At 45.7% G+C, this 18,530-nt stretch overlaps 1 protein-coding gene across 13 annotated transcripts in view; it reads left to right on the forward strand.

Annotated features, from left to right (window-relative positions):
• The window catches only part of Dym (dymeclin), a 297,388-nt gene that overhangs the window by 161,789 nt on the left and 117,069 nt on the right, over positions 1–18,530 (forward strand). For 6 of the 13 annotated variants that reach the window (XM_087592291.1, XM_087592293.1, XM_087592290.1 and 3 more), the window contains one exon: positions 4,706–4,870. In XM_087592291.1, the coding sequence (XP_087448417.1) occupies positions 4,706–4,870 (165 nt within the window). 13 annotated transcript variants of the gene reach the window in all.

Consider the following 18,530-nt stretch of genomic DNA (forward strand, 5'->3'; position numbering starts at 1 on the left):
ATGTATCTATTATTTATTTTTGTCTCTTCCCGAGTTGCTTTGGCAAGGACTTCTAACACTCGGTTGAGTAGAGATGCTGAGATTGGGCGTCCTTCCTTTTGCTAGACTTGGGTTTTCCTCTGAGTGTATTGTTAGCAGAGGGGTCCCTTTATTGCGTTGGTGGACACTCCATTCCCTCTAAACTCCTGGCCTGCAAGAGTTCAGTCTTACGAGAATATTTTTGATACCTTGTCCACATGTAATCAGGCAACGAAACTGTATGCGTTTGTCCTTCCGCTCTTAGATGCAATGTAGCTTGTTGTTGATTTGCATATCGAGCCATCCTTGCATTCCAGAGATTTTGTCATGATGGCTAGCACTTAGGATGCTGTTAAATTCACTGCTGGTGTTTTATTGGGGATTTTTGCAGCTGTTCATCAAGAACATTGGCATGTTATTTTCTCTTCTCATAATGTCTTTGTCAAAATATTTTACATGTGTTAGTGGATGTGTTAAGCCTTCTCGGAGGAAGGGGGAGAGAAAATACAGGAACGGAAGAAGAAGGGAAGAAAGGGAGGAAACTAAGGGGGAGGGGAGACAAAATGCTGTGAGTGTTCTAAGGTAATGTCATTTTCCTGTAATGTTCTTTAAACATGCAAGTAAGTAAGAAAATGACTGCAAAAAAAGCCCCTCCGAAAACACATTGCAATTTTATTGTCAAAGTACAGTAAAATCTATCACGAGGAGACTTCACTGTGGAGTTCTCTTCAGCCTTCCTTTTTTGCCTGCTTTTTGGCATGGTTTGTAGGCTTGAGTGTTTGTTGTTCTAGGTCAGAACATTTTAGAAGTGCAGGATGTCAAGTGACATGTCAGAACTGCATTGCATAACCCGGCCATGCTCGTGTAAAAAGGCATGAGGAGACCTCTTGTTATGAGAGGGCGTCCTGAGCAGCAGTAGGGCCTCATTTTTTTATGGCTGACTCCAGACTACGTTTGCTCATTTCCCACGCCATGGTTTTCTGGTTTCCCATCCTTCCATAGCAGTCAGAATGACATGTCATGGCTCTAGATAGAAACTCTATAATCTGGAACACCTGGCACTCAGCGAGTGATAGATGCTAGTTCTGTTTTCTTTTTTTAATTAAAAAAATACATTCATTTGATGTCTTAGTGTTCATTTTATTTTTTAAACGTTTTATCTTGGAATTGGACTCATAAAACATTGCAAAAATTATACAAATAATTACCATTCACATTTTCCCAGATTTTACACACATTAAGATTTAATGACTGTTTTTCATTATTTTGTATCTCTCTCATTTTGAAATGCTTGATGAAACATAAAGCCCACCCACAAAACTCGGAATCCATTCTGTATTGGCTGGCCTCTCCTGGGCATGGGGCCTGCCCTGCAGTGAGGTTGGTTTACTCAGTGACAAGCATTTGAGAAACCTCCCCTTTCCCAGCAGGTGTCACTTGCAAATATCTGCTTGGTGAGGGGTGGGACTTTGTCCCCATTTCCTGTTTTCCATGCAGGGATTTTGTCTGGTTGAGCCTGTGTGAGTCTTGGCTTGCTGTATATGTTTCTTAAAAATAACAACATTCTCAAAGTGAGAAATTTAACACTGCCAACCATGGTGACCCACACTAATCCCTGTACTTGGAAGGCAGAGGTGGGCAGATCTCTAAGGCTAGAGAAGCCTGATCTATACAGTTTGTTCTGGGACAGCTAGGACGGTGTGGAGAGACTGTCTCAAAAAGTGGAAGGAAGGGAGGGATGGAGGGAGGCAGGCAGGCAAAAAGAAATTTAACACTGATTTCAAAAATATATATTGTTCCGTATGCATGTTTTTCCTTTGTCCACAATGTTTTCTCAAAACAACAACAAAAACCCCAAAGCTGTGTTTTGTTTTGTTTTGTTTTGTTTTTGAGACAAGCTGGAGAGATGACTCAGTGGTCCAGAGCATTTACTCTTCTTGGAGAAGACCTGGGTTTGAGTCCCAGCACATACTGGTAACTGGTAACTCTAGTTCCAGGGGACCTAATACCCTCGTGTGACTTGCAGGAGCCCCAGGCACACATATAGGTGCACATACATACATGCAGGCAAAACACTCATACAATATCCATCCATCCATATTCATACAATGTATGTAAATAAATACATAATTCTAAATTAAAAAAAGAATTCTCCTTGCCCCACAGTATGGGGTCGAGCACCAGAGCCACGTGGAGTTACCAGGCCTCCCTTTGGTTCTATAATCAGAACAGCCCCTTGGTGTTTGCCTCTTTATGGCTCCCAAATTTAGAAGATACTGAACCATTTGGATCTGTGTCCCCTCAGGAGGAGATGTGGCTCTACTGTGGTCTCTGCAGAGACACATGAGGTTCCCCTGTCCTGATCTTGGTGGTGATGTCAGCTGCCATCGCTTCCTTAAATGATAGCAAGTTATATTTATATTTTCTTGAGTTTTTATTCTTTCTTGAGTTTTGGGGTTTTTAATAAGATCTTACACTACGTTAGGCGACTTCTAAACTGCCTTACCTTGGATATATTAGCATGTTCCTGCTCATGGAGCTTTCTTGTTATCTAACGTGTCCTTTCTTCTGGCAGTGTAGCAGCAGGGCTCTATAATTTAGCCCCCAACCCACCATCCTCTCTTCATAGCCAGCTCAGTTACACATGTAAAGGGCTGGCATACAGACAGCACAGTTACACACATGTGAAGGGCTGGCATACAGACAGCACAGTTATACACATGTAAAGGGCTGGCATACAGACAGCACAGCTACACACATGTAAAGGGCTGGCATACAGACAGCACAGTTACACACATGTAGAGGGCTGGCATACAGACAGCACAGTTACACACATGTAAAGGGCTGGCATACAGACAGCACAGTTACACACATGTAGAAGGGTGGCACATAATACCTCACACACAGTATTTGGCTGCCTAGTTGATGGTGGGTTCGTTGTTAAGGGAGGAGTGGTTTGTTCAAGTACTTAAGTTTGTTCTTTTCAAACCTTCTGGTTTATTAGTTTATTTGAGGTTTGACATACTTTAAAGTAATTTTATCTACTTTGGGGTGTAGTTCTTTAAGATGGTTCTCAGAGACTCAATCTAGGTGTGTTAAGTCATCATTTTGTCTGCATTGTTAGATCTGTTTTGTCTGCATTGATCACGTGCATGCAATGCCTGCAGAGTCCAGAAGAGGGAGTCAGATCCCTTGGAACTGGAGTAACAGACAGTTGTGAGCTGTCATGTGGGTGCTGGGAATTGAACCAAGAGCCTCTGGAAGAGCAATCGGTGATCTTAACCATTGAGCCATCTTTCCAGCCCCTAAACTTGTGTTTTAGTGGCCTACAATGTGCCACCAGTAAAATTATTCTGACAATAATGGTTTTTATTATTCCTCCTATTTTGTTTTTTGTTATATTACCTCAAAAGATTGTAGAACTTTAAAAGGTTTTTTTTCCCTCTTTTGTTTTGTTTTGGGGTTTTGGGGGGGTGGATTTTTGGGGATGGGGATGGTCTATATTGTTTATGGAACCAAGTATTATAGAGACCAAATACCCAGCCTGTGGCCACACTAGACCTGGCATTCCGAGAGTCCTGAGTCTTAGTCCCTTGTCCCCTTCATCTGTCATGATGTAATGTTGTCAGTCTCAGAACTGCACTTGTCACTGTGAAGAGGAGCTGTCTCCTGTCTCCTTACTCTACCAAGGCTGATCTGATGTGGCTCACTAACGACACTATAATATGTTAAGACTTGTCTCCCTCTATTTTTTAAAGAGAAATTTTAGGATTACAGAAAAATTAAACAGAATATAGAGAGGATTCTCATATACCTCCTGTCCTCCTCAGTCTTCCCTGATGTCTACATGCTTTTCCAGAGTGGAGCATTCGATCAACACATGACCTGTGCTGACACGCACCAAAGCTTGTACAGGGCTAAGACTATGTGGATTTGGGCACATGTGTAATGAACAGTATTCATGATGAATTCTTGCTGCTTTCCTTTTTTACATCGCCTTCCCTATAGCCCCTCACAACCATGATCTTTTTGTAGACTACAGTTGCCTGAAACCATAGCATATACTTACGAATTCGCTTTTCCCTAGTAACATGCACTTGAGTTCTCCTGTGACTTCAGTGTGGCCCATTTCTGTCTGGTACCCAGTTGCCTGTGGAAAGATCCCTTATGAATAAAAGTGCCATAAGCATGCGTGTGCACGATCCCGTGTGCGGCTGTGTTCTCCGTGCCTTTGGGCACATTTCAAGGTCCACAATGGGTAGTGCTGTCAGAGACTGCTCCTCTGCCTTCTGTGGAGTTGTTCAAGCAGAGTGAGAGTTTCTACTGCCCTCTGTCCTTGCCCACATGCCATGTCATTGTTGGATATGGTTATTCCACTAAGTCTGTAGTACTCCCGGGTTTGAACTCGGCCCTCTAACACCATGCAGTGCAGAGAACTGTCTGGGTACCTATTTACCGTCCGTCTGTGTGTATCCTTGGTGAGGTGTTTGTTCAGATCGTAGCCCATTTTTACTCTAGTCGTTTGTTTCTTGTCCATGATTTTTTAACAACAGCCCCACCCTCCCTCCCATCCACCCCACAATCATGTAGTGAGGATACAGAAAGCTTTGAGGATAGAGAGGATGACTTGTTTTTTCAAAGAAAAACATCTCTCTCCTGTTTCTCTCCTTTCGCCTTTGTCTTTCAGTTACACCTGCCGCCACTTGCGGAGATGTGTTTATTTGTCGGACAGATTGTATTCCCCCCGCTCTCCCCGTTCTGCACGTCAGCGTTGCCTCTCGGCCCCCAGTGACAGTGGAGAGGAGCTCTTGTCTCTAACTTGCTCTCACATTCTCAGATCCTATGCCTCCAGGTCATTAACCTCTGCTGCCCATTTACTGCATGCTGCATGCCGTGTGCCCCTGGTGACTGCATGCTTTAATGGGACACACAGGGAATGATAAAGGTGACATGTCATATTTAAGATACTACCAAGCAATCAATCCGGTAATGGCTTGCATTTGTTTTCTTAAAAATGTCTGTCTTCTTGAGAAGTTTCTGTTTCCGGGAGGAGAGGCAGCTTTTTCACCAGCACAGACACTGGTGTATACCCTGAACTCCGTTCCCTTCTGGATCGTTCTTTGACTGGCATTTGTTACAGTGCTTTCTTTGACTGGCATGGAAAGGGGTCCTTTTCTTGGTGTGCAGCACACCCGAGAGCCCTCTGGGCTCCACCCAGTGGACTCCGTTGAGCAGTCTTGACTCTCTAGGGTGGTAGAAATGATTTGTTTAGACTCTATGGTCATTACTCTTTTACTGCAGACATAAACTGGCTTTTACAAAGCCAGGTTGCACCGAGTTATAAGCAAGTGCAAACAGCAATGGTAGGAGGGTAAAGAGACTGGTGGAGCATCTCCCTGTCAGGGAGGATCAGCAGCTGCCGATGACTGCATCGTACAGAGGGCAGTACAGCATGGCTGCTTGTATGTCTTAGCGCACATTTCCTGTAAGTCAGCAATGACTTGTGCCTCTGTATACTGTAGCTGGAGAAGATGCTTTAAGGCAGTGTCTTCACTGCCAAGTGTTTTAAAGGAGAAGGAAAAACTCCATGACAACCTTAAACACAAAATGGAAAACATCTGGATCGCAGTTGACCCTCGCAGAGGAAGGAACATCAGAAACTGAACTGTACATGATGTCTAAGTGAAAGCACTTTGTGAGGAAAGGAAAGCCATGTGGCTCTCGTTGGCTGACTTTTGTAGTAAAGGTCTTCCAGACTCGTGCCGATAGTATGCTGTAGATACTTTGGTGGGGGAGTAAAAGCAGAATAAACTAAGCTTCAACTCCTAGCCTATGAGAATTTCCCAAACAAGCCAGGTGTAATTGCAGTGCTCAGGAGGCTGTGGTCATAGACTCAGAAGTTCAGGACCAGACAGCTAGCGACACTGTGAGACCCAGTCTCCAAAACAAAGAATTTACCCAACCAAAAGCTACTGGCTTGGTAAGTGATGATACCTGGTGGCTCTGGAGACAGAGCTTGTCTTATTGTGCAGAGTAGGGAAAGCTGCTGTCGATCATTGAACCCCAAGTTGTCAGATAGTTGACCTGGCTCCTTACTAGTAAGTGTACCATTTGACAGGGCTCTCCCCAGCACTGAAAGAGGGGGAGAGGATATTAGGAAAGAGATGGCTGTAGTTGGTGGCTCTGTGATTGACAAAGCTGGGGTATTTGTAAGGCAGGTTAACAGGCTAGCATTCAGGTAGGCACTGACACTGCAGTCCTGTGTCCCAGATCCATAGGCAGGCGCTTCCTGTAGTCTGGAAGCAGAACTCCTTCTTCCTTGGGAGACATAATGATTGGCTGGATGAACCTAGTTTACATTGTAGACAAACTACTTTCTTGAAGTCAGCAGATCTTACATGTCCAGCATATCTACAGATACCTTTACAGCAACACCTAGTGTTTCGGCAGAGCGTTGCCCCTTAGCCAAGCTGAACTTAACAATAACCATCTCACTATATTCTGTTTCTCTTTGCATGCACTGAATCCATCCTATCACCCTGCAAGCCCCCTAAAGTGAATACTTGATCTTATTCATTATTTTTTATTATTATCATTGTCATTATTCATCCATCCTACAGTTTATAGCACCTCACAGATTGCTAACCCTCTCTAATATCATTGGCAGCAGTGCCCTACCCTCTGCCATTTGTGACAGCAATGCCAGTTGCCATTGGGTTACACGTCCTGCCCGCTGGAGCAGACAGGAGAGAAATACCAGGTCCACTGAGAAGACAGACAAAAGAAGGGAAGGGAGGAACACCAAGGAGGGACTGTGGGAAGGATGAGAGAGAGGCAAGACCAAAGTGGGCGAGCGGGCGAGCAGGCAGAGAGGGAGAGTCACCACAGAGCAGAGCCGCTTCCTCAGCCTGAGCTCTGACAGCTAACCCTGTCTCCATGTCTAATCTGGAATGCGATTCTGCGTCTATTTCCACTTCCTTCACTGCACACCTTCTCCTTGCCGACCGCTCTGTTCCTCAGACACTTGGCTTTCTTCTCAAGTAGTGTTTAGATGTTCAGCCTCTAAAGGGTATCTTGATTTCCATCTCCAAGCCTCCCCAAGGCTGATGCAGGCTTATTGTGTGTCTGTAATGAACTGCCAGGCCTGGCCGGCCCAGGTTGGTACTTGAGGAGTTACTGTGGGACCGGAATGCTTTCTAGTTTTTCGAAACAGTTTTGACTGTTCTCCAAGAGTTTCCACGTCTTGTCTCATTCAGACTGGTTACCAGATGTACTGCCCTGGGCCTCTGGGCCTGCTAGGCCCTGCCAGTAGAGTTCAGGCCTCCCTTCTCTCCACCAGTTCTGAGCCCCAGCCCTGCAATGTAGAACAGTGCAGGTCTCTATTTAGGGCAGACCTGAGGATGAGATGCTTGTGTAAGAGAAGGTCCTGGTCACCCTGTCATGCCATAGCAATGGCACATGCTCAAGTGTAGCGTAGCCCCAGTGGTAGAGGTGTTTGTTCGTTTTACAGAATGACACCGTACAAAAGGACAGATGGATCCGAAGTCTGAATAGAGCAGTCAGAGACACGCACAGAACCCAGTGGCTCTGGGTTATGCAGAGCGCTTCCTGTATAGTTTAGTTCCTAGAGAGCGTAAGGGCATGCGTTCAGGAGGAGGTCAACTCAGTCTGAAGAAAACGCTGCTGTGAGGACTGATGGTGCACAGGCATGTCACTGACATTTCTTCCCAGTGTCAGAGTTCTGCAGAACTCCGAGAGAGCATCTGGGCTGCTCCTCATCGGGGAGGATGGGTTCTGCTGCTGGGTTTAGAAAATGCTAAGCCTGCCTACCAGTGATTCCCACAAGTTCTAGCTCTGTGCTTGAGAGAAGCGCACAAATATGTGGACCCCTCTTCTTCCCGGATGCCTTGGGGATTCTGAAACCGCGCATCTGGACTCAGTCTTCCTCCGCTCACACAGTGGGTACTTTAAGCGTCTCCTACTAGAGGGGTTTGGTTGAGTCTTTTTGCCTTTCTGGGCAGTCTCTGTTTGATGGCACTCACAGAGCTTGCTATCCAGGACCGAATTCAGCATCTCAGTTGTGCGTCCCTGCTTGCCTTTACTCATGTACTTACAACTGCTCATCACAGTAAGAGGGTTGACAATAAGGACGATTTGGCTTATATACAATTCTCAGATCCTTTCCATGAAAACATCTCTCTCGATAAGTATATTTGTCTGATTGCGATTGCGGGGCCTTGTATTATACAAACGTTCTCACTTAATGTGAGGTGACAGCGTCTTTTTATGGGTGGACACAGTTCACCAAGCCTTGTGCCTCTCACATCTGGAAGCTCCCCCACCTCCAACCTCGGAGCCTTTGGGTCACATTTCAAGCTCCCAGCCTCAGATGTCACTTCTGTTGAAACCAGACTTAGAAGTTTTAGTAACTGAGAATTTGAATTCATTGCTAGCAACGACACAAAGTTAAGTTCTACTTAAGTTTTCTGATGGACTGACAGTTTATGAGACGTGTGAAGAAAAGACCTATTTTCCTTTCATTTAAATTGGCTTTAGGATATAATTGTTTAATACTGTTTCAGTCGAGTCAGAAACAATGAGTAATCAAGGGTGTTGTGCGTTGAGATACTTTGTTGTAAGGACAATTTATTTTGAGTTACTGTAAGTTTTACAGTGCTAGATTCTAGGGTGCTGAGAAAAAAACAGGAATATTAACTATAATTTCTTTTGTCACTTTGCCTTTTAAATATGGGGTTTCCATTAAGCATGTTAAGCAAGGGGCACTGAATTCTGTCTTCTGGTAGTGAGAACTTGGGCATGAGCAGTGACCATGACCTTCTGGGAGTCAGAACACTTCTAGAGTCTAATCAGAAACTGTGGGTGTTATGCCATAAGTCAAGGAAAAATCACTTCCGAATGTAGTTTTTTCCTAAGTGGAGCTGATGTAGTTTTAAGAACCTGTGTCTAGGTAGAAAACAGAGTCCCCATCCCAACGGTAGATCAGACAAGGCATTAGCAGCTTTCTTAGCACGGAAAGGCCTGAGCAGGTATGGCAGCTGTGCCCCATAAACACTTCACTCACTGAGTCCTCCTGCGTTGTCCCCTACGCCCAGAATCCCGGCCTCATCTAGAGTCTGGGACAGCTCACTGTCAAGTGTGCACGCCACACGGTAGGAGATGGAAGGAAATGGATGGCACCAGATGGAGAGTGGTGTTTAAGGTGATCACACTCATCTGCGCAGAAATTAGTCACAAGTAGCCAACCTCAGGGACAACTTGAAACTGAGCCTTTGATAGAGCGACCTCGCACTGCGGGTAAAAGAAGAAGCCGTTGGGGCTCCTGACCACTGCCTACTGCAGAGGAAAATAACAGGCGCCTCCCTGGCCGTCTGTTTGCAGTCCAAGACTAACCCACAACAGCTTCGTTCCCAAGACAGAAAGATAAGACGGGGTTCTTGGTAAACCGCTCTGTGCTTTGCACTGTTTCTTAAATGGAAAACACTAAGTAAAAGGGAGACTCCTTCTGAATGCTCTCAGGCACAGGGTTTGAAGTGAGAGTTGGTGGTCAGGCTTCAGTAGAACAGGTCCGGAGATCTCAGGTTCAGAGCCGCTTCCGGGAGAGCACAGGATGCAGTCTGGGGCAGGGAACAGCCTTCATCAGAGCAGATTTACATAGGGATTGTTCAGGACTTTTGTTGTTTTTCTTGAGACAGGTCTCTCCTCTAACTCATCATAGCTTCAATCCTCCTGCCTCAGCCTCCTTTATACCCTGTTCAGGGATGACTCTTTATTGTGTCCAGGTAAGCACAGCGTTATTTCAAGTATACCTCCGTCATGTTTAAAATGGTTGGTTTTGGTTTGTTTGCCCATTTGGTGTCTTTTTATACTGTGGTTTAAAAAAAAGTCACATCTGGTGCCTTTTTTTTTTCTTTCAATAATCTGCAACTTCATCCAGAATCTAAGAAAATTTCTAAAATGAGTTTCCTCAAATGAGCTTTTAAAGTTGCTAGACCAATCTTGTCATAGCATACCATTCACAACATCTGTAATGTATAAATATTTGAAGCCATAGCAATAATTTTTCATGCATCTGATCCTGTCTTAATAATTCTGTTGTGGCTGTATGCCTTATTGATTTCCATGCCACTTCTGTGGTATGAAATGAAATGCATCGTCCCACTTAAACCATTATGGTTTCCTTTCGAATTACATCCTCGGTACTTGATCTTGTCATCAGGCTGCTTCTGCACTCTGAGATGTTGTGCTCAGTTCTATGGGTTTACTGCCTGTACTCTGTTACATAAATCAACACCAGACAAGTCAGTCCAGGTTAGAAACGTCGGAAAGAAAATGCAGTTAAGCTGCTAATTGTTAGGAATCAGCTAACAGTGGAGTGTTTTCTGCTTGAGTTTACTTGACTGACTGGTGTCCTGAAAACAGTGCAGATCCAGAGACACTGGGCCAGATCTAAGTCCGTCCCACCCTCTTCTCTTGGCTCCTCCCTCTTGGCTTCTCTTGGCTGCCATTTCTTTTTAAGGCTTTTTGTTGTAAATGTTAGAATTGCTTAAGATCTCTTTTAAGGTGTTCTTTCCTCTACTCCCCTCACTCCGGCTCCCAGTAGATGGCTGTGTCATGCTGTTTAAGATAATGTCTGGTGTAGGCCGTGCTGACATCATGAGGCCTCAGTGTAGCCAAGGATGAGCTCGAACTTCTGAGTCTGTCACCTTCTGAGTGCTGGGCTTGGTTTGTGCAGCAGTGGGCACTGAATCCAGGCTTCTCCAATGTTAGTAAATGCTTTACCAACCAAGCTATGGCCCCAGTCTCAATAGACTGCTTTTCGAGGGCAAGAGGGTGTGTGTGTGTGTGTGTGTGTGTGTGTACATACCCATTAGGTCATGGGGGTTGACTTGGGTCTTACGTATGCCAGGCAAGTGCTGTGTCACTGGTTAGCGTACTCAGACTGGCTGTGATAGTTGGCTACTCGATGTTTTGTATTTGTTGAGAATGAACTATTTTAGGTTCCTGAAAGACTTGTTTAGTTTTCTAATCACCACTTCCTCAAAGATTATCTTGTCTAGTTATGAAAAGGTAGCAGTCCTATTACATCACTGTGACATCTTGAGGGTGCCGCTCAGGATGATGGGAGAATCTCTGTTTCTCTCTCTGTCTTTGTCTCTGTCTATCTGTCTGTCTCTCTCACTCACAGACACACACACACACACACACACACACACACACACAGAGAGAGAGAGAGAGAGAGAGAGAGAGAGAGAGAGAGAGAGAGATTTTAAAAGATGAGGAAAAGCTGCATGGCAAAGGGGGTCTTAAGTTCTTCTGGAATATGTAAGTTATGTAAGTTGCAGAATTTTTTCCAGTAGGAGATTTTACAAATTTTCCACTTACTTAGTATCTGGTGAGCCATGGCTGTGGAGGCCATGTCAACACACTTTGAAAGACTCCTTCTAAAACCATGTGCTCTGTGGCTCCAGGAAGCCAAAGAACACAGAGAGAAGGAGAATTACCCTAAATTAACTTTGTCTCACTAAATTAACATAGCACTAAGAAATAATTTCCAAACAGGATCAACCTAACAAGCTTTATACCTTGCCCCACCAAAAAACATTTGCTGTGGCATAAGTAAATCTGTGGAGGCAAACAGTTACAGCAGGATAGCAAGATGTAACGTCAGTTGTATGGGTGTCTTGTTCTCTGCGGTGGCAAAACACTGTGACCAAAGTAACATAGGGAGGACGCGGTTTATTTGGCTCACACTTCCACACCACTGTTCATCATCTAAGGAAGTCAGGACAGGAACTCACACAGGGCAGGATCCTGGAGGCAGGAGCTGATGCAGAGGCCATGGAGAAGTGTTGCTGACTGGCTTGCTTCCCTGGTTTACTCAGTCTGCCCTCCTCCACCAATCACTAGTTAAGAAGATGCCTCACAGGCTTTGTGTAGAGCCTGGTCTCATGGAAGCATTTTCTTAGCCGAGTCTCTGTCCTCTCAGATAACACCAGTTTGTGTCAAGTTGACAGTTACCAGTATAGTAAGGAATAAAATATATCAGTGTATGTGTTAAAAATGTTTTTATTAGTGTGTGTGCGTGTGTGTGCGCGCGCGCGTGTGTGTGCGTGTGTGCGTGTGTGTGTGCGCGCGCACGTGTGTGTGCGTGTGTATGTGCGTGTGTGTATGTGTGTGTGCGTGTGTGTGTGTGTGCGTGTGTGTGCGTGTGTATGTGTGTGTGTGTGCGTGTGTGTGCGTGTGCGTGTGTATGTGTGCGTGTGCGTGTGTGCGTGTGTGTGTGTACACATTCCTACATATACATGCAGAGACCTCAGGAAGACATTGAGTGCCTCCTGTCTGTCATTTTCCATTCCCTCTAGACTGGGCCTCTCACTGAACCTGAAGCTCGTGTTTTGGCTGGGTGGCCGGGGAGATCCTGGAACTGCCTTTCTCTGCCTCCAGTGTTGAGCCTTACGCCAAGCTCTCTTCATTTTTATTTTTGAATGTGATGGCTGGAGGTTCAAACCAGATCCAATGCTCGCACAGCAACCACTCTTACCCACTAAGCCACCTCTCCAGATCCGTATTTTTAAGTCAGATTGCCTAATAGACAAACAAAGCTTGCACTATGCCCAGTCAGAAATGTTCAGAAACGTACCTTCCTTACAGGAAGGCCGGTAGATTCTATGAACACCAGAATTACAACGTGGCTCAATGTAAATGTTAAAGTGGCCGACCTTAGTATCATTTAAAAAAAAAAAAAAAAAAAAAACCACCCAGCTTTACTATATACAGTTGGTCATCCAAAGGGGAAATTTTTGGATTTAAATTAATTGTTAAAATGTAGCAAAGGGTGCCTATTGATGCTATACATCTTTATACGGTGGAAAGAATGGATATCCTGAGCACTGCGACCCGAGGGAACCGAATTAAGGAAGGGGATGAGGCTTCCACTAGCTCTTTAAAAGCAGTAGTCCATCTTTTATCCAGCCTTTTCGGTGCTGTCTCCTTGGGCAAGGAGACACCATAGCCACAGTTGACATGGTCTATGGGTGTGGCTGGAGTTCCTGATGTCATTTAGACTGTACATGCAGACGATTGGATGCACACAAAACTCCCCATGTTGGATGCTCTTCCCCACGGCTGCCATTTGCAGGGAATGTCATGTGCACATTCAGACACGCCGACTTGCACAACTGCTTATTAGAGAAATATTCTTGGTTACTGAATGTCTCACAGAGTTAAACATACAGGCTTTTCCATATATGGAAGAAAAGGAATTCCACCCACTTGCCATGCCTTGGCATGTCATGATGCCAGCCCTTCACATTTATTTGACTTCCCGAGCTTAAATAGACAGTGATGTAAATCAGCAGTTAAAGCTTCACCCTTGGTGACTTAGCCCTTGGTGACTAAGTCCTCGAACAGCTGAGGAGGAAGGGAGCTCCACTTCAGCTTGGCTGCACAGGGGAAGTCAGTCAGTCTAATCTCAGCCCTCTGAGTTACAGTGACAAGATTATTTATTTCTAGGCTACAGAAGATGAGGAGGCAGAGAGAATTCAGGGAGTTAGGATGGCTGGGCAGAGATCAGAAAGCTGGCACTAGAATCGCAGCCTCCCCGGAGTCCCTGTTCTGATCAGACGTCCATCTTCCTGGCTGTCACGGTGTAGTAAAGATGAGTGTGTCTCACCACGCATGTACTCCATGGATGCTCAGCAGATAGCTTCCAGTTTCAGGGTTTTGAGCTGGGTGTGGTGCTGCTGACTTTAATCCCAGCACTCTGGAAGCAGAGGTACGTGAATCTCTATGAGTTCAAGGCCAGCCTAGTCCCAGCCAGCTAGGGCTACATGGTGAAACCCTGTCTCAGAAAATAAAACCAAAAGAGATTTAAGGTTTTTCCCAGCTATACATTTGTCACTCTGTTTCCCGTTGGAACTGAGATAGGAACCAGAGAATGATGTGTAGGCATGTTTCCATGTGTGTGCTTAGCCTGGCCTTAAACTGGAGGGCATCTGCTTGTCACACAAGAGCTGTTTATAAGAAATTTTAAAAAGCTCATTAAAAATTAATTTTAAATGAACCTTAGCTGCACAGTGTGGATTTTTAAGGGCGGCATGTGATACATTGTATCCATGCGCAATGTCTTCATTGGTAATAGCTGGTAATTCCTGATCTCTAACAAATGCGATTCTAATTAATAATTATTGCTGTGGACCTCAGCACAGCTCTGTGAGATGTCACCTTATGTCCGTGTCATGGGTAAGGCACAGATGCACAGGTGGTAACAGGAAGCTCCACGAGTAGACAAGTCACTTGGAGGGTTGGGCTCTCTGGCTCCGGAAGCTTTTCTGGCTTTGTCCTGCATTGTCCTGGCTTCTGCGCAGTTCACAGGAGTCAGTTAAGTGACTCCCCCTGTTTTTACTCAGCAGGCACTGAAGCCACCTTCAAACCCTGATTTCTTACACACTTTAAGCTACATTGTACCTAAATATGAACTCGTAGTGTACCCACTTACAGTTACAGTCCGAGATACCTTCTAAAACTGGGACTTTTGACTCTGGATTTAGACCATGTAAACAGGAACCGCTGTTTTGTTCCTTAAACCTGTGTAGCATCCTAGAGCCGCTGCCCGACCCAGATGCTCCTCTCCTGCTTTGCTCAGCCTCAGCTCCTAACACTGGACCGGAGACTTGGCCTGGGGGCGTGAAGTCTGCTTTTAACTTCGGTAGAGGCCTGAATTATTTTGGTTCTCATAGTAGAGCGAGCAGTTGTGAGATAGTATGTTCTCTGTCTCACCAACCTTTTACTTCCTGCTCCCCACCCCATAGTTGCTCTCCCTTCCAGCACTGGCCTTTTGTTTGGGGTTGATCCTCTCTGGTTCCCCACCCCACCCCTGCCACTGTGCTGGGGCTGAAACCAGAGCTTCACACATGTTAGGCCCTCTCAGATGTTTTCACCAGATTTTATAAAATAAGCATTTATATAGACTTCCAAGATAGCCCAAAGGATAAGTCCTGCCTTTGCCTACTTTTAGGAGGAAAAACCAGCAGTCAGCAACTGAACGTGATTAGAAATGGTGACTGACGGGTCTGGTTTCATTGTCATTCCCCATTGGTGACTGACTTTAAGTAAACAGGCAGACGTGGCTTTCCTGGGGACTTGGTGGTGTCTTTGATGATCCCTGAAAGTCCATTCATACAGACAGCAACTGCATGGTCTTGAAGATGTCTCCTTACACTGATTCTTGATGCTCTTCCTGCTGATCATTTACCTTGTCATGTGCATGTGTTTTCAAGTAGTGTATACTAAATCCAAAGGGAATTCAAACCTCACCTTCCCCTCCTGGCACTCAAGGTGTGGTCTGCTTCCTAGCACTCAGTGGTCAGAGCAGGGGCAATCTGGGCACAGAGCAGTGTGTGTGTGTGTGTGAGTGTGTGTGTGTGTGTGCGCACGCGTGCGTGTGTGTGTATGTGTGTGTGCGTGTGAGTGTGTGTGTATGTGTGCGTGTGTATGTGTGTGTGTATGTGCGCGCGCATGCGTGTGTGTGTATGTGTGCGTGTGTGTGTGCGTGTGCGTGCGTGCATGTGTGTGCATGTGTGTATGTGTGTGTGTGTGTGCGCGTGTGCGTGCGGGCATGTGTGTGTATGTGTGTGTGTATGTGTGCGTGTGAGTGTGTGTCTGTGCGTGCGTGTGTGTGTGCGCGCGTGTGTGTGTATCTCTGTGTGTGCGTGTGTGTGCGCGCGCACATGCGTGCGTGTGTGGTACCATTAGGCCTCGTGTAGTCTCCTTCATTCTTCTTAGATGATGTTTAGAGGGCATTGCTGGAGCAATGATGCTTAGTGTCATTTAGTGCTTAGATAGTAAGAGAATGATTAGTAAGTTCATCTAAAATATGCAAAAAAGCTGCAGAAAAATCGATTTCTACATATTCAATGTAAAAAATAAAAAGCAGGCCTGGGGAGGACTTACTGTAGTTTAGCTAATTGTACCAGAGTTTCCGGACTTTTTCCTTATGATCCATAAGTCATCTACTCAGAGGTCATCACCGTGCAGCTCATGGCCATACTGCAGGGGCCTTCGTCTGTTCTGTGGTGCTTTCTGCTCGCCGTTTTTGCACTGTGGTCAGCACTGTGTTACTGAGCACACAGACTGTAGAAGCAGTGTGTTATGACTCTCTGGAAGAGAAGTTCCATCTTCCTTAGCTTTAAAATAATCTTTCTGAAGAGTCGCTTTCAGTCTCCCAGCTACCAAATTTTGTGTGACGCTTGTGTGGCCATTGCAAGAATCGCCGGTGTTTCCCGCTGTCGTGGTTGTTTAGAGAGATCTTACTCCACACTGTGAGCCTCAGCCGTCACTTCCTCTTATGACTGTAACTCAGAGAAAGGTGAGCTGTCTGTGCATGAGGTCTGTACCCGTGAAGAGCCTGTGCTTTCTCTGAACTGCTCCACTCAAACTCTGCAGTCTCAGCCAAAGGCCTTGGCTGTCGTTTTTTAGCAGGAACTCCCTGGCCTGTGTCCTTGCGCTGTCCAGTCTTGGTCTCCTCTGCTCTGCCTGCCCCGTGCTGGTTAGGGATTGTTTCTAGGCTTAGCCCATTGTTTCACAGAAGTACATGTTACTTGGTTTAGTGTACTTTGGAGCAAGATTGTGCGAACAGTCTTTAACTGAAGCTTTCTTGGTCTTCTCTATGTTACTTAGAAGTTTGCACAGAGTCTAAACAGACAAAGAACAGAATTAGACCATGATTCTAAAAGTAGAAAACAAGGTCTTGCTATGTACTCCCAGTTGGCCTGGAATTCACAGTGTAGACTAAGGTGGCCTTGATCATGAAGATCTGCCTGCCGGTGGGATTATGGTGCGTGCTGCCATGCCAAGCTCGAACCCATTCTCCTTGTGAGCAGACAGATCTTAAAGGCTCAGCCCATTTCTGTTGTTTGTGTGCCCCAGTCCCTCCAGACAGCCCATGCCTGCTCTACCCACCATCTTACTTTGTTGGGCTAAAGGAGGCAGGGCTGACTGGACCAGACAGGACTCACTCCTGGATGGGGGCCTTGTACATCCTGCCTCTTCTACTGCTGCTTCATGTGAGAGCCGCTCCGTGTGGCTTTCATCTTCGGTTCCTTCTACAGTGATGCTGCTCGCCTTGCTGTGGTAGTGCGGGTGCTGTCCCAGAGAGCACGACACACTCTTACCGTCATTGCTCATCTCTGTCTTGCTTTCATGTATTTGTATTCCTGAAGGGAAATCTGTTGACATACAAAAATTATTGCTCTCCTTGTAGCACCGCATGGGTTTACTTGAGTCGTGTGATTTGCCTTCAAGAATGAAAGGTGATCAGCGAGAAGCCTTTTCAGTCAGGTGGCCTTATTCCTTTAGAATACGTGGAAGTGTGTCGGTCCCCAGAACCACAGACATGAAATTTGCCTTCCCCACACATGTGCATGATGACATTGGTGTGGTTGTCATGCAGCCATTTGTAACGTTTGTTTGGTTTGTTTTTTCTTTTTCAATTTTTGAAGAAAAATTACTTTTCATTGTTTTACATGTATTATTTCATTAAAAATATCTTTCTGAAGTTTTCCTGTTTCAGGAAGACAAGGCAGAAAGATTGACACAATGTTGAGGCCAGCCTGGCCTAGGTAGTGAGTTCTAGGCTCATGCTGCACAGCAAGGCCCTCCCTCACCATGAAATAAAAATAGCTACCTTCCTCTGGAAATGCTGGGGCTTCCGTCCAGTAGACCAGGGTGTGGCCCTTGATGCAAGGAGCTGGCTTGCTTCCTTCCTGGGGCCATCTTGTTCTCCCAGTGCTCCTCTGAAGAGCATCACCATCCAGACTGCCAGTTTGAGCAAGAGGCATGGTGGGGGCATTTAGAGTTGAACAGATGTCATGACATGAGCAGAGTGACACTAGGACTCCACTTCACCAACACCAATGACTCTCGGGTGACTCCCTCTGAGTGTCGTCAGTCAGTGTGATCTGTCCTGGGACAATCAGATGACCACCTATGTGGCTTTGCCTCTGTGTCCTCTTGGGCAGTGTTTGGATCTCTGACTTTTACAAGATCCCTCCACAGTGTGCATCAGGAACTGACATTCACTCTGACATGAGAGAGTATGGTGAGACACAGCTGTGAGGTCAAGCGTTTCAGATTCGAGCCTTAAAGAGTCAGTGTGACCGATTCAGTCGTCACCAGGACTTGTGCAGAGATGGGTGCTCTTGGGTAGGCCTCTGATGAGCATGGCTGACGAGCGTGGCTTTTGAACAGTGGCTGGAAGACGGGCACTGGAGGACTAGTAAGTTTATTCCAAGCGTGGGGTGGTATGAAAGAAAATACAGGCAAGAGTGGAGGAGAGACACAAAGGATTCATTTAGGAGAAAAGAGCAGGGAATGGGACAGGATGTGGGGAGGTCTGAGATCAGACGTGGGGATAGAGGAGTGTGGAGCTGTTTGAAATCGAGAAAAGGGCCGTGATTCAAATATTGAGAGCCAAAGCAGGGAGGTGCGGTGGG

Source organism: Rattus norvegicus, chromosome 18 (assembly GCF_021556685.1).
Source record: "Rattus norvegicus strain SHRSP/BbbUtx chromosome 18, alternate assembly SHRSP_T2T, whole genome shotgun sequence".
Lineage (NCBI taxonomy): Eukaryota > Metazoa > Chordata > Mammalia > Rodentia > Muridae > Rattus > Rattus norvegicus.